Source organism: Gymnogyps californianus, chromosome 1 (genome assembly GCF_018139145.2).
Source record: "Gymnogyps californianus isolate 813 chromosome 1, ASM1813914v2, whole genome shotgun sequence".
Taxonomy (NCBI): Eukaryota; Metazoa; Chordata; class Aves; order Accipitriformes; family Cathartidae; genus Gymnogyps; species Gymnogyps californianus.
In genome coordinates this window covers 94,232,738-94,247,548 of record NC_059471.1, presented here as the reverse complement: position 1 = coordinate 94,247,548, position 14,811 = coordinate 94,232,738, and the positions used below count along the sequence as shown (strand labels likewise).

Genomic DNA, 14,811 nt, shown 5'->3' with positions numbered 1-14,811 from the left:
GAAGGTCGCTGGTGGCTCCTGAGGGAGGAGGCGGCAGCCTCGCCCCCCTCCCTCCCCTCCATGGGGCAGGGGAGACCTGCCCGAGGATGAATAGGGGAGGGAAACTGGGGCGGCTGGTGGGCCAGTTCTTTCTGGTGTGGAAAAACATCCCCCTGCAAACTTCCTGCGCCTGCGGGAGAAGGGCATCGCTCCAGCATCGCGTAGCCCCAGCAACCGAGCGAGCGGCTGTGACTGTTTTTAAGCCCTCAGAAGGGACTGTAAATGCGAGTGCTGCGACCTGTGCCGAGTGGCTTTGTCCCCAGCAAAGTATACACAAACGGCTCAGCATTTATGCAGGACCTGTATTGGCGTTCACCACGTTTAAAGATGGCCCGCTCCCTCACGGCAGATGCTTTATTGACGGCAGATTTAGATTTGTGGACCAGCTTCCTCTTCTCTTAGTTACAAATCTCTGTTTCTCTTCCCTGCTCTGCAAGTGCTCTCTGAATAAAGCCAAAATGCCACCGGGGTTTTTAAGACATGCCGCCTCGGCATATGCCGACGGGTTTTTGCCTGTGCGGCTGCAAGCCCTTTTATAGCTGTGGTGAGAGCGCACCGACCGTGCCAGCACCACTCCAAGGTTCATCGGGAGCTGATGCTGGAGGCACCACACAGGGCAGCCCCCCCCGGGCAGAGGGCCGCAGTAACCACGTGGGTGGCACTGACGGATGGACAGACGGACACAGGGCAGGCTGGGACTCCAGCCGCTGTACGGGCTGCGCGGACACAGGCGCTGCGCAGCTCCTCCGCAGCCGGAAGGCTACAGGGTTTCCCTCCTCAAGTCTTCTTCTCTGTCCACGTTGCCAATGTAAGGGCTTGGTCCAAAACTTCCAGGTTTAAATTTTCATGGGCTTTCCATCAGATCTTGAACACTACACGTATTCAAATGAGAAAGAGATAAGCGCCTGCCTTTCCACAAATGCAGCAAAGATGGCTATTACCCACCTGCCTCAACCCCAAATCCCTCTTCTCCGCACCCTCACCAAAATCAGAGAGAAATGCTTCACGCCAAAATGATGTGCAGCGCTAAGGATGGGATAATTAAACACTGCAGATCATTATCAGTCACAAGAAGAAAAATTGCAAGGCAGAGGGTATGTATTTGTCACGTGGTGAAACCAGCTGTGGAAGGTTTTTCTAGGAGTTTTGAAACAATTCCAGCTCTTTCTTTTTTTTTCCCAGGGTGGTAACATATTTCTGTCACAAGCAAGTTAGTTGTTAAAATATGCATAAAGACATGTCACTCCAAGCTGTGCACTTGTGTTTCACGTTCACTTCCCCCCTCGAAAGAGTTTTGTTATGACTAAAGAATGAAAAGGAAGCGGCTGGAAATCTGTAATGGTTCCATTTATTAATACGTATATCACAAATACTCACAATATCAATGCATTCTCGTTGGCATGCTAGACAGAGGCATTATTAAAAAAGTCCTATTTTTTTAAAAAGGTTTTAAACTTTTGCTTTCCCCCAAAAATATTTCATATGCCTGTTTTTTTTGTGATTTTGTGTGTGTGTGTGTGTTTTTATTTCGATTTGATTCAACAAGTATTTGGTGGCTGCAACCTCAATGCAAAAAGAAAGAAAAAGAAAGAACAGGAAAAAAGTATGAAGGCCGCAGTACAGCACAGTTCAATTAGTTCATAACTACCTAATAAAAATAAAGGAAGCAAAATTCCTGCCTTCACAGTAAGCAACAACACAGCTTAATAACAGTATTACACAGGATCAGGTTCAGAGGCAAAATGCACTAGACAAAGCCTACTGGGATACGCACTAGGCATACAACACTGAGTAAGAATCAAAGATGTAGAAGAACATCAGGAATAACGGTTCCCTTCAAGCACAACATTTTAACATCATTTTCAAGTATCTTTATGTTATGTTACTGATTCCTTTGTTTTTGGGAAAGGGGGGCAGGCGCAGGGAAGGGGAAAGGATGAAAACCTTAGTAAAGCAATAAACAAAACAAGAAATTAAGATAAAACCAAAAGAATATATATTTCATATACCGGTTTATATGAACGTGTGCAACACTTATTAACCATGGTGAAAGGCTAATTATGCCCTCCAGTCACTACATGCACAGCCCAATCAATGCTGTTAATGAATTACCTTTGTTAACTTACGATGCAACTACTGTGTGACCAAGAACATACATACGGTGCCATCCTATGCCGAGCTGCGGGGATGGGGTCTGGGTCTGGAGGCCGAGGGGACTCAGCTGCTCTCCGTGGCACCGCGGTACTTCACAGAATGGTACACTACGCATGGGACAGAGTTCGGGACGTGGGGTGCGAGTGTGCGCGCGCACGTGCTTGCTTGTGAGGGTGTGGGTGTGCGTGCGTGCGTGCGAGAGACAGTGGGTGCTCTAACATTCGTTTCAGTCTTTCTCCAATTCTGCAGCTCCTGATCTTCAGACAGGCTCTGGACTTCACACTTCTGAAAGACTAGAGAGCAGGGGGGGATAAAAAAAAAGAAGTGGGTCGCTTTGGTTGCTAACGGCGTTCATGGCAGGTATTTTGCCCTCTCTTTTCAAGAAGAAAACTGAAATGACAAAACATTCAACAGTACATTTCCCCCTTTTTTTCCCACCAGACAGAATATTGGGATGGAAATCCCAAAGCAAAGAATCCCGTGGGAAGACTTAATTCTCGATGAACACGCTGAACATCTAAAATTTGCCCGCTATCTTCAGCAGAAGCACCACCAGCCATGACAATATACCAGGGCATATATAGCGTACCGCATGGAAAGCGGGGAAAGCTCACCTTGTTACACCATCTCATACTGGTTAGCGGTAATAAACCGGGACAGACAGCATGCCAGCAGCATCCCGATCAACTGTTCCGGACAAGAATAGAATAGAAGAAGTTAAGTTAAATGAACGCAGAGCAAAGGAGAGGCCATGGCGAGCAAAGATTTCATGTTCTGGAGTTATTATGCACCACAGAATTTATGCCTTATTTTAAGGACCACTCTAATCAGAAAAACAGCATTAAAATCTCCCGTCTTTCTTCGTCGGATCTTCCTCTTGATTGTTATCAGACCGTATTTATTTGATAGGCAGCATGCCTTTTTGCCGCTTTTCAATCCCGTTGTCATTGCCTGGCCAAGTCAGACATGGACGGGTAAACCGGCGGGGGTATCAGCACGCTACCGGCTGCGTTTCACTCGCAAGCTCCACCTGGGTCCCTCGCCACCCCCCCACCACCACCGAGAGCTGGCGGCCCCCTTAACTTTGTTAACAGTGTGCTGGGGAAAAGCTTCCTAATGCCCCAGAGTGGTTATGCTTTCTTTACAAATGATGCAGCACCGGAGAAATGAGCGTTATAAATCTGGAAATAAATAAAAAAAAAGTCTTTCACTATTCCCTTGGCTGTCACTCAGATTATTGAAAACAGATCCCTGGCTTCCACTCGTCAATAAGCACTCAGTCATTTCAACGTTTTGCCTATTGCAGTTTGTTAGCGTTTCCTGCATATGCCAGCAGCGTTAATGTACTATAAATAATTCAACCTCGCTTTTCTCATTTGGATTGGTCAATTAATTAACTCATGAGCATATCCAGATTGTTACAGCTCATCCCCGGCTACGGGGGTGAGGCGAGAGCGGCGTCTCTACAGATGGACCAGCCTTCCCTGCACCTGGCTCCAAGCAAGGGCTGTCACAGCTGCTCCAGCTGGCTCACCCGTGCCCGCACCGGCTCCAGCCCGGCACCACCTCTGCCCGTCTCCTGCTGCTGCGGGGAGAGCGCATCGCAAGGGAGCGGTGCTTAAGAAGGGGGATCACAACCTTTCGGCAGCAGCGGAGCTCCCTCAGACCCCGCAGAGCATGCGTAGATAACGCCTGGCTGGCTGCTCGTCCAAACTGGCTCCTTCTATTTCACGCTTGGGATTGCGTGTCCTTTCCCCTAGACCGTCCGTGCTCCCTGTTAACATGATCATCATCAAAATATACATCTTCTCTACCAGTCAATTGATTTGGGCTGGCATCAGCCCAGAGCAAGACCAAGCCAGAGTACCTCAAATCCGGATAAACTGTTTTCTGTCTCTAAGATGTCACATTCCCGGTCAGGCCACGCTTCATTTGCCAGAAATTTGCTCCCTACTCTGTTTCAGTGTCCACCAGAACTGTTCTGGGCATCTCAAAAAGGCACAGAGTCACCTTTAAAAGCAGGCTGAACCCCCACTGTCGTCACCCCCCCCCGTCCCCCCCCCGATTTTGGCACCAAATACCAAGGATGACGCTGCCTTGCTTATAACTACATGTGGGGCACAGATAACACCTCCTGACCAACCTCCAATAAAAATCTAAGCTACTAGGGTTCAGGGGCTGTATTTTCAGTTGCCAAAAGAGATGTGGGTGCTGAAAACCCTCCTGTCCTGGTTTCGGCTGGGATAGAGTTAATTTTCTTCTTAGTAGCTGGTACAGTGCTGTGTTTTGGATTGAGTGTGAGAATAATGTTGATAACACGCTGATGTTTTAGTTGTTGCTAAGTAGCGCTTATCCTAAGGTAAGGATTTTTCAGTTTCCCACGCTCTGCCAGCAAGCAGGTGCACAAGAAGCTGGGAGGGAGCACAGCCGGGGCAGCTGACCTGAACTAGCCACGGGGATATTCCATACCATAGGACGTCATGCCCCGTATATAAATGGGGGTGAGTTGGCCAGGAGGGGTGGATTGCTGCTGGGGCATCGGTCAGCTGGTGGTGAGCAACTGCATAGTGCATCACTTGTCTTTTCTTGGGTCTAATTTCTTTTTTTTTTGTTATATTCCTTTTCATTACAATTATTATTATTATATTATTCTTATTCTTAGTTAGTAGTGTTTTTTATTTTACTTTAGTTATTAAACTGTTCTTACCTGAACCCACGAGTTCGACTTTTTTTTTCCTCCTCCCCACCCCACTGGGAGGGGGGAAGCGGCTGCGTGGTGCTCAGTTGCTGGCTGGGGTTAAACCATGACAATTCCTTTTCATTACTATTATTATTATTATTATAATATTTAATTATTATTGTTAGTATTATATTTTACTTTAGTTATTAAACTGTTCTTATCTCAACCCATGAGTTTCACCTTCTTTCCTGATTCTCCTCCCCATCCCACTGGCAGCAGGGGAGGAGTGAGCGAGCAGCTGCGTGGTGCTTAGTTGCCAGCTGGGGTTAAACCATGACACCTCCTCAGCATTGAAAATCTCACTTGATACCAAGAAGACATTTTAGCCATCTTGTTGCCTTTTCTACTAAGCTTCTCTAGATGGGTGTTCAAGCAGGAAACTTATTTGGTAGCTGGAGTGCTCACACACTTGCCCAGGAGTCCACGGACCGGTGACAATGAGGATGCCAGCATTGTCTGGCGGGGCTTTGGATTTCTGTGCTTAAATACTCCAGTCACCGGGAGGATGATTTTATCAATTTGGCAGTTTGGAAAGTGTTGCTGAAAACCCACCACATTCTGCGGGTTTACTGGAGAGGCTTTGACACTCCCACTGCTGACTTGTGCGAAGTTTCTTTAGCTCAGTTCCGTTTTGGAGAATGAGATTTCTGTTTTGGAGAATGGTATGTATTTCTCCGTGCTTTGACAGGCAGAACAGAGTAAATGCCTCTGGGTGGCCCTGTCCCATCCGTTTCGCTACCACTTTTCTGTTTTATGGTAACTTTCAGTCTTTTCTCACCTTCCTCAGCTGGTCTCAGAAGTTACTTCTCTGCGTTACTGCATTTTTCATTAAGAAGAATTTCACAGCGTATTTCATCCTATTTATTTTCACTGAGCAAATTCCAGCCCAGACCCAAATCAGTTCCTCCCTCATCCTACAATGGCCAACTAAGTACGTACATTCAAGTTTACTTTTTTTTTTTTTTAAATGCCTGTGCCACAAGGTACCTATTATTTCCCATCACAAGCACCCAGATTACGGCCATTGTTGTTCCCGACCACAATCTGCTGCATGTATCAGGTTTACAAGGGGAAAGATGCTGCAGCCCATACAAATAGGAAGCCATGGGCTTTTCTTTCCCCCTTCAGCTGTAGCAGACCTCCCCGGCTACCTTTAGTTAGGGATTCTTCTGTTTTACACAGGCTGTAACTCTAATAATCAGCGTGTCTAAGCTTTGTAGCGTTTGCAGGCATGTGACAATGTTTTGATTTACTCAAGTCACTCGTAAGACGAATGGCAGGTTACACATGAATGTATCTTTCTGATCTTTGGCCCACTTACTAATTCTTGGCTCTGACGATATACTGGTTTATGCATTTAAGTGGTTATAGTACCATAATATTAAACTTCTATATTTCAAAAATAATGGCATGCATATCAAGCCATTGCATACACATTTTATACAGCATTTCTAGCTATTACCAGGACATAGCAGAGCTATAATAAATATCTTAGAAGTACTCTGAACACATATAAAAACATGTATTTTCCAAGGTGTGCAGACTTCCACATTTAACCACAAGATCACTGTCCCTCCTGTAGCCAAGAAGAGGCGATACTGTATTAAGTTGCTGAATTTTCCTCACGGTGCTCTTTCATTACAGTCATAACTACAGTCCTCTGCATTTAAATCAGGTTAGAGGCTCCCAGTCTGCGAACCACAAATGAGCGCTCTCCACCCCCCTTTGCTCTCTGCATTTGCTTGATCACTTGCAACCTCTGCTCTTCAGACAGGAGGAAGCCCCTTATCCTATTGTGCAGCAGGGCCCCGCAGCTCCTTTGAAAAACCAGAGGATTCGGCATAAAAGGATTCCTGCAAAGAAACTAGCTGCTAGAAGTTGCATTCGTTTCCCTTCGCTCCCATTTGCTCTCAAATGCCCCATCTCAACTTTTATCCACTTACTAATTTTTTTTATTTTATTTTACAGTCCCAGTTTTTTGAGTGCTAAGATGCCAGACTTGGTTCAGCATTTGTATTCTCTCTCACTTTCCCCCCCTTCTTCCCTTTTTTCTAAGATTATCTTGGTCTTCTGAACTATTATATGGAAAACCGAGAGTTTGCCTTGGAACCTCTGGTCTTGCCGCAGGAAATGCTGACAAATTCTTTGGTTTAGAGCATTGGGAAACCCACATCCCTCAGGTGTGTCTCCTATACTACCATCCTGTTGGCCAAAGCTCATTCCAGAGAGCACAATGCAGTGCACGAGTTCTTCATCTCTCCATGGTTTCTAGGAGTGATCTCAGGCATATCTCAGTTCTGACCGCTGAAATCCATCCACGGCAACTTCCCAGCAATCTTATCTCCTATCATATACGTTATAACTGGCTTTTTAATACAGTTATTTTGCAGGAGTTAACATTGACTGGAAGCTGTCCTGCATGACATATTTATTACATCTTATTAAACTGAAGAGAAACTGAAGTGCAATTTGAATTTTCATTTTATTTTGGGTCTCAGTATCTTCACCATTTCCCATTCTTTGAGAGAATTTCTATAAATAGAAATGTGTGGAACCAGCTTGGAATTCATCAGCAGATCAGGTAAGCTAAAACTGTTTTTTAATCCATCAGGAATAATTGTTTAGCTCAATGATTTACCCTGCCATATTCTCAAAATGCAAATCTCCAAGCATCCAGGTTCCCTGGCTCTATTTTAGAAGACAGAGAATTTTCTGTCACATGTCACTTACCTGAGTCAGCCTCCTGTGCCGTGGTATGCCTCTGGCACAGGTCCTATCTCCATGCTGAATCCACAGTGATTAGTCTTTAGAAGCAACCCAGTCTTACATTAGATTTCAAGTCACATATTGGATCCCAAATGGATCCCACTCCCTAAACCTGGTGCAAGGAGTGACAGAGGTGTAATCCTGTGCTAGGGCCAAGTCTCAGCCTCCCTATACTCAGAAAAGACTTGCAGCAGACAAGGTGGATGATGTCTGCACCAGAACTGCATCCACAGTCAGGCAGAGCTACTCACATTAACGTTGACAGTAAAGAGGGCAGGTGGATGTTGCACTGTAGAGAGGGACTGTAGCCGCATGAGAACGTACCTTCAAATGACAGGAACTGTGCATGCTCAACAACTGGTTTTGAGCACGTGGGGAGCACCTGACTTCCAGTCCTTCAGCACAAAGGGAATAATTCGGCCTTAACACTGCACTGAGACTCTCCTACTCAGGGACTCTACTGCAACCACAATCTATAAACCCGTCCAGACTCTCTCTTGCATCCCTTAAGCCAACGCCTGCACTGTAGTTTTATCTAGGCAAAACTCTTCATCATCTATGTTGCTTGCATAATTTTATTCCTTGTTGGGCACAACACAGTGATCATTTTGCTGCTCTGAAGAGCACCTGCTAAACTGAAATTATTCCAGCTGGAAGTCAGCATTGGCATCCGAGTCCAAAACGGATCAAATTGTATTTTATTGTTATTATTTCAAATGCGAGGAGCAGTGCAGACAATGTCAGCAATACAGCAGTTTTTTTAAAACCCTGACTCTGATTGGGAGGTCCGTGCCAGGCCTATAAGATATGCAATGCCATTACATCAACTTTCCCTATTTCTGGGAATCAGCACATTCCCCATGCTAGTCAACAGCTAACAAATCATGTGAAGGAAAGGCCCTTGAGCATGCTTTACTGTAGAAGAGCAACATGATCTAATTTGTCTTTTATTTAGATTAAACCTATTCTCAGTGGGACTAGCGAAACCTCGCCTACCGCTGGAGCACTGCCTGGCATTACTGCCAGCCACGGTTAACCTGAAATCAATTTGTAAACACCGTCCCTAATTGGGTCCAGCAAAACAGATTAGGCAGTAAATTATAACTGGCCGCCTTCTATACTTCACACCCCAGGAGAGCTGCATTTTTCTCCCCTGCATCCCCTCTCTTCTCCTTTTCACACATTCGCAAACACCCCAAGCAGCTGGATATCTACTCAGAGTGCCAGAGCCTTGTGCTTACGCAGGGGAGCAACATCCCCAGCTGGCAGCAGGGCACACACTGCCATCGGGCAGCGCGAGCTGCCAACGCCACAGCAAAACAGACTTCGGTTTTCACTCGGAGCCGCAGCGGGAAAGTGCCTTCCCCGCCGTGCTGCCCGCAGCCTGTCACGCTAATCTCGCCTTGCGCCAAAGGGCTCCTGTTGCAGGGACCACACTCTGCCCACGCTGCCCGCCCGCCTTCCTGTATGGCGCTCACAAACAACCGATGACCTAGAGTAAACATCCAGACACGTGCCAAAATACTAACAATTCCAGCTGCACTCTTCTTACAGTCTCCCTCCCAGCTGCAAACAACTTTCAGGCAAGGTAAGATGATGCTTTGCCTATCATCATATGTACGATACACTGATTAAAGGCTTTCAGGTAGCATTGGTCCTGACTGAAGCATTTGCCCCAGCAGCATATGAACTGTAAAATTCTACCCATCCCATTTTTCTTTTGGATAGTTTTACATGAGGCATTTTAAAAGATGCTTTATAGCCTTCTGGCTGTCTAGAAACCAAACTGAAATAAGAGCTCAGAGTCCTATATCAGTAATCAAGTCATAATCAAGGTTGGAGAAGAGTATCAAGACAACCGTGACAATTCAACAAGAACTAGAATAGCCTATTAAAAAACCAAAACAAAATCCCCCTGCTCCATGCACCAACGGCTCCAGACTGGTGGTTTCACCGCTTCTGGATCCCAAAGACCTGACACCCATGCACATGCTCTGGGTGGCTGGCAGTATGATGAACCAACATTTACGCCCACATGAAACAGGCTGACAGGCCAAATCATGGGCTTCTCACATCTAACACCTAGGCTACAAGGCATCAGGTTTCCAGATACACCCAAGGCAGGGCAGTCAGCTAGTCTGAGCCCAAACAGTTTTAGGGCTCCCTCAGGTTGTGCATACGTTGACCGAGAGGACGTGGTAGCCGTTTTCCACACAGCTTGGGGACAGTTATTCTGAAGAACCTGGAGGCCATTGTAACTGCTGAGCAAATTAAACCTCAAAGAGATGTAACTAAAACACCTTGCAGCCAAGCACGGGCTGACCACATTGGGCAGCAGGGGCAAGAGGGCAACCACAGCCCTCCCAGTAATTCATTTGCCCATCACCGGCAACAGCACTGGCAAATCACTTGTTTCCAGTGTGGCACAGTGTAAACCTACAGCTTGCTAACTGAATTAACGAGTTTCAAGAAGTCATCAAATAATTTTTCCTAGCACCACATTTTTTCCAACCACTGGATAAACATAAGTCATTCAACAGATATATTCATATTTTCAGTGTTGCCTCAGGAGCCAGATTTTTAATATTGCGTGAATGAAGGAAATGAAAGTTGCATGATAGTTTTTGAATACAACATTTGCAGTTGTCTTATGTACTCTCTGTGGAGAGAAGGCAGATTGCCTCTCAGGTAGAAGTGGTTCAGGCATCATACACATCGCTGTGTGTTTTGCTAAGCCATTCTCTAAGCACTTTTGCATTGCCCATGTTTCCCTCTCTCTCATTTTTACATGTTTCCAGGAGAGTCCTTGCCATCACACACCAAGTGACTAGTATAAAGGAGCATCTTGTTGAAAGATGCAGGTGTTTTCCTGCCCCTTCTTGATCAGAAGACTCTGACCAGAGGTTTAGTTTCTGCAACTTCTGTCGAGGTAAAGGCAGTTCGAGTATCAGGGAGCAGCAAACACCTTCTTAGCTCTCCTCTTGTCCCTCCCATGCCAAACTCCTTTTGGTGCAGGCAAGGAGTTGGTTTAATAATCTGATTTTGGCAGATGTCTGCTCAGTGTTCAGTGCTGGGGGGGGCGGCGGGGGGAGGATATAATAAAAAAAATCAGTCACCAAAACCAGGTGCCCTCTCCGGGCTCCAGGTCCAGGATGGGGAGGCCTGAAGGCACACTCCTATTTGAATTCTAGACTCCTTTAAGAAAAAGTAAGAATGCTTAGAAGATAGAAGCCTATCCAAACAATGGATAAGCTATTCGTCTTCTTAGCTGTTTATGCTCCATTTAAGCCAATGTTTTATTGGGTTAACCTCTATTTGACCCAGTGGAGGGACAAGTTGTTTTCCTTGAGCTAGTCATTAGCTCAACTGTAACTGATATTCCCAAGGAGAAACTTCATTTAAGTTGAAAAAAAGAAAATCAATGAACAGATGACCTCAGGACTAATGAGCATGCTGAGTTCAGTCCCTTTCCATAATCCTTCCTTCCTTGAAGTCCAGGTAAAGAAAAAGACAGAGAGGAAAAAAAGGGGGGAAGGGAAGCGTTTATGCACTTACCTGTGAGAACGCAATCCCAAAAGCCACTCCAGCTATGATTCCCATATTTGTCTCCATAAAACTGGTCACCAAGTCATAACAGCCCTGGAAAACAAACATAATCATTCTTTGTATCGACCTTCCCTGCCACGAATGCATACATACAAATTTCTCATTTAAAATGGACTTGGGCTAGACAATATTTTTGCTGTAATTTCCAACAATGTCACCTTTTTATTTAACACCAATTCTGAGTGAATGATGGAAAGTGGTGGCAAAACCAGTTCTTTTTAGAAATAAATGTATTTCAGTACTTTTAAAAGCTAAATGTGATGTTGCACTCATTTTTATAGGTCTTATTAAAGAAAGTCAATTCACATTGTTTTAAAAAACATTAATGTAGCTTTGACCTGAAACCAAACCAGTAACAATATAAGGTAATGTTATAATACAATACAGGTGTCAAAAATGAATAAATGATGCTGATCTCCTAATACTCCAGCTATTTAATACAAGCATGCTTCAGGCGTCCAGGGAGGCATTTGGCTTGCCTTCGCCTGTCAAAGGACACCAGGCAAGGTACTGAGTAGTATATAACTTTAAACCATATAACAAAGTTATCAAGGGTTTTGTATGAAGTTTCTTGGTTCATTTGCTCTTGGACGTAAAATTCCCTGTCCTGCCCCCCAAACCCAATTTTCTCTCTCTAGCTCAGATCCTGACTCCATCAGCTGACCTGCTTCCTCCCGCCTCAATTCACAGCCCATACCGGGGCCAGAAGATTCACATGCATTTCTGCCCTTCTCTTGGATAGGGCTTTTTGAGATGCCCCCCTCAGTATGATAATTTTCACCAAGTTTCTCCCCTCACCTACTCTACCCCTCAAAAAAGCGTTTGAAATTAGCTTTCCTAGCTTGTGGTACCTAAATGAATCTAAACAAGTGACGCAAAACTTGAAGAAAAAAAAAAAAGATGACATCTATTTTTTCTTTCGTTACTAACCCATCTGCCCACACAATCCAAACCCACCTCTCACCCCTTTTGCCACGCTTCCTCAAATGACCAACACCACTCTCAGCTTAAGGCCAGACCCAAGGCATTTTATTTAATGTTATAACTTCATCCACTTTATCAGAAGTTGGAAAAACCAGAAATAACAGTGAGTTCCCTTTCCCAGTTTGGACTCTGGTCCCATAAGAGAGAAGTGTCTCCACATTCCCCCTCCATCCACTCACCCCTCACTTCTGCAAACACTGTAGGAACTCTTTACATGGCCTCAGAGCATTCGATGCTTGTAAAAAATAACAGCTAGAGGGAAAGGACAATGTCCTTTTTTAGAGAGAGGCCATTTGTGAACTAAATTGTATCATTTCTTTAACCTCTTTTATAACATCAGAAGACATTTTATTTAATCCTGAGAGTAATGAAGTGGTAAACCTAATAGTAGCTGAGAACCAGCACAGCTGTAATTCATTTCTGAAATGTTTAAGTGTCCATATTAATCCTTAATTACGTTTTACAACAGTGTACAGTATGTCAGATTTAAGCTTGCTTATTTAACACATCAAGTAACTGTAGTTGTGTGTGTCTTACATGTTATGAAATGAGATTAGATTTCTCAAGCAGTGCTTTCATTCTGCCTGACATGGCTTAATGTTCTCCCAGCTCTTCTGAAATCTATTCTGTTCAACAGCCTTCAAGAGATGCAACATCTAACAGCAATGGTAATTTGAGAGAGACAGAAGATCTCATAAAAAAACCATGCAAGTGAGAGAGTTTTGATCACTCTCCTCATTTGAAGACTGTGTTTTCCCAAATCACAATAATCTGTTTCCTGAAGTACATTGCATAAATATGGCTTAATTGCTTAGTCTTTACTGTGCACGGAGTGCGAGTGCAGGAAGCACCCAAGAGTTGCGTATACAGTACAGAAATATGTGAAGCGCTGTGTGCACACACCTGGGTGCTGATTCAAAGGACAGAAGTGACAATTTAGCAAGTATCTGATCATTCTTGACTCCACGCATCTGTTCCTTTATTAAGAATTTAGAGAGAAGTAGTTCTTGAGGTTTGTTGGTAATGAACTCTGAAGATTAAAAGCACTATATGAACATTAATTCCCTAATCGTAATGACAGGTCTTAAAGTTAGGTATTAGTCCCATCTGAGATGAAGAAACAGACAGAGAGACTAATGATTTACCCAAGGTCACTAAGCAAGTTAGTGGCAGAACTGGCGAAGAAAATCCAGGAATGCTGTCTTTTAGTCCTGCAATTAGATCATTAGTTTAATCCTCTTTGGATAATTCATCATTAGTCCTCATAAACTGCTAGTAATTTGATTGGCTCACAGAGAACTTGTCTTACTGATAGTTTTGCAAGATCCACCAAAAAGATGTATTGCAAATATACTTATCCACAGGAACAGTAACAAGGGTCTTCCACAACACAGACAATATGTATTTTCCTTTCTCCAACACACAGAAAGCAAAGTGCGTATTTCCAAGAGCAGCAAGGGGCTTGGGTGAGAGGCAATGATGTTTGCTTCCTATCTGAAGTGAAAGCATAGGGCCACACATTTCCTCCTGCTTGCTTTTTATTCCCATGCCCCTTTCAGAAACATCCCACCTTGCTCAAACATTTGCGACAACTCCGAGATCTCACAACTGCTAAACAGAAATCTTTACAACCTTTGATTGCAAATGGCTACCTCAGAAAATGGGACACAATGTCGCAGGACATCCAAACTTCCCCTAGGTAATTAAATCAAGTAATTAAGTCAACTGCTTCCTGAGGAATAGCAGTCCTTTTCTGTCAGGTGACTTGTGCATTTGAGAGGACAGATCCTTAGGAGCAAGCATGGCTGGAAGTGAGTCACTAGCCCTGGACTAGCACAAGCTCATTCATCCCTCAGCCACTTCCTACAATTTAGTAGGCATCCTTTGCCAAGAGGAACTCGCAAGTGGTCAGGCATTTCTCTGTGCATGCAGAGCATGCAGAACAAGCCTGGCACTTTGGGGAAACACCAGATTGGTGCTGGGAATGCAAATGGCACCTGCTCAGTTATGCAGCCAGGAAAGGTTCAGAGTGCATGCCCATCCTGAACTGAAAAGGTGGGACCTGCTGGTGGAGTACCAGTCACACCAGAAAGCTTTCCTGCTGGGAAGGTGGGCAGAAGCAGGGGCTCAGGATGGGCTGCCCAGGAGGCACTCTGCCTGCAGCGGATGCTGGCCGTACTGCATGTCCCCTAGATCCACACCATCCTGCCTCTCACCTTCTTTCAACTTCTACAAAAACTGAAAGTTACTACAAGTTCACAAAGTGCAACTGAATGGAGTGGCTCATCCTTTCTACTCATGCAACCCAGCAAGATTACTTTGCTGGTGGCGACTGTGAGTTTCTTAACAGATGGACGTCACTAATGTTCCACATATGTCTGCAACAAGTGGCTCTCATTAAACTATTACAGAAAAGAAAGGCTTAGTGGAAAATAATCCTCTAGTTTGTTTTTTTTTTTTAATACATGCTAGAAAATATTGTCCACTTGACTGGTTTTCAAAGAAAGATGTTTCAGGCTGTG

At 44.6% G+C, this 14,811-nt stretch overlaps 1 protein-coding gene across 1 annotated transcript in view; it reads right to left on the bottom strand.

Moving 5' to 3' along the window:
- Positions 1 to 1,367: 1,367 nt before the first annotated feature.
- Positions 1,368 to 14,811, bottom strand: part of TSPAN7 (tetraspanin 7) — a 105,745-nt gene continuing 92,301 nt past the window's right edge. The window contains exons 6-8 of the mRNA XM_050901203.1: positions 11,255 to 11,338; positions 2,808 to 2,880; positions 1,368 to 2,486 (exon numbers count right to left, since the gene is read on the bottom strand). Of these exons, the coding sequence (XP_050757160.1) occupies positions 2,812 to 2,880; positions 11,255 to 11,338 (153 nt within the window). The 3' untranslated portion in view covers positions 1,368 to 2,486; positions 2,808 to 2,811. The remainder of the gene's footprint in view (positions 2,487 to 2,807; positions 2,881 to 11,254; positions 11,339 to 14,811) is intronic.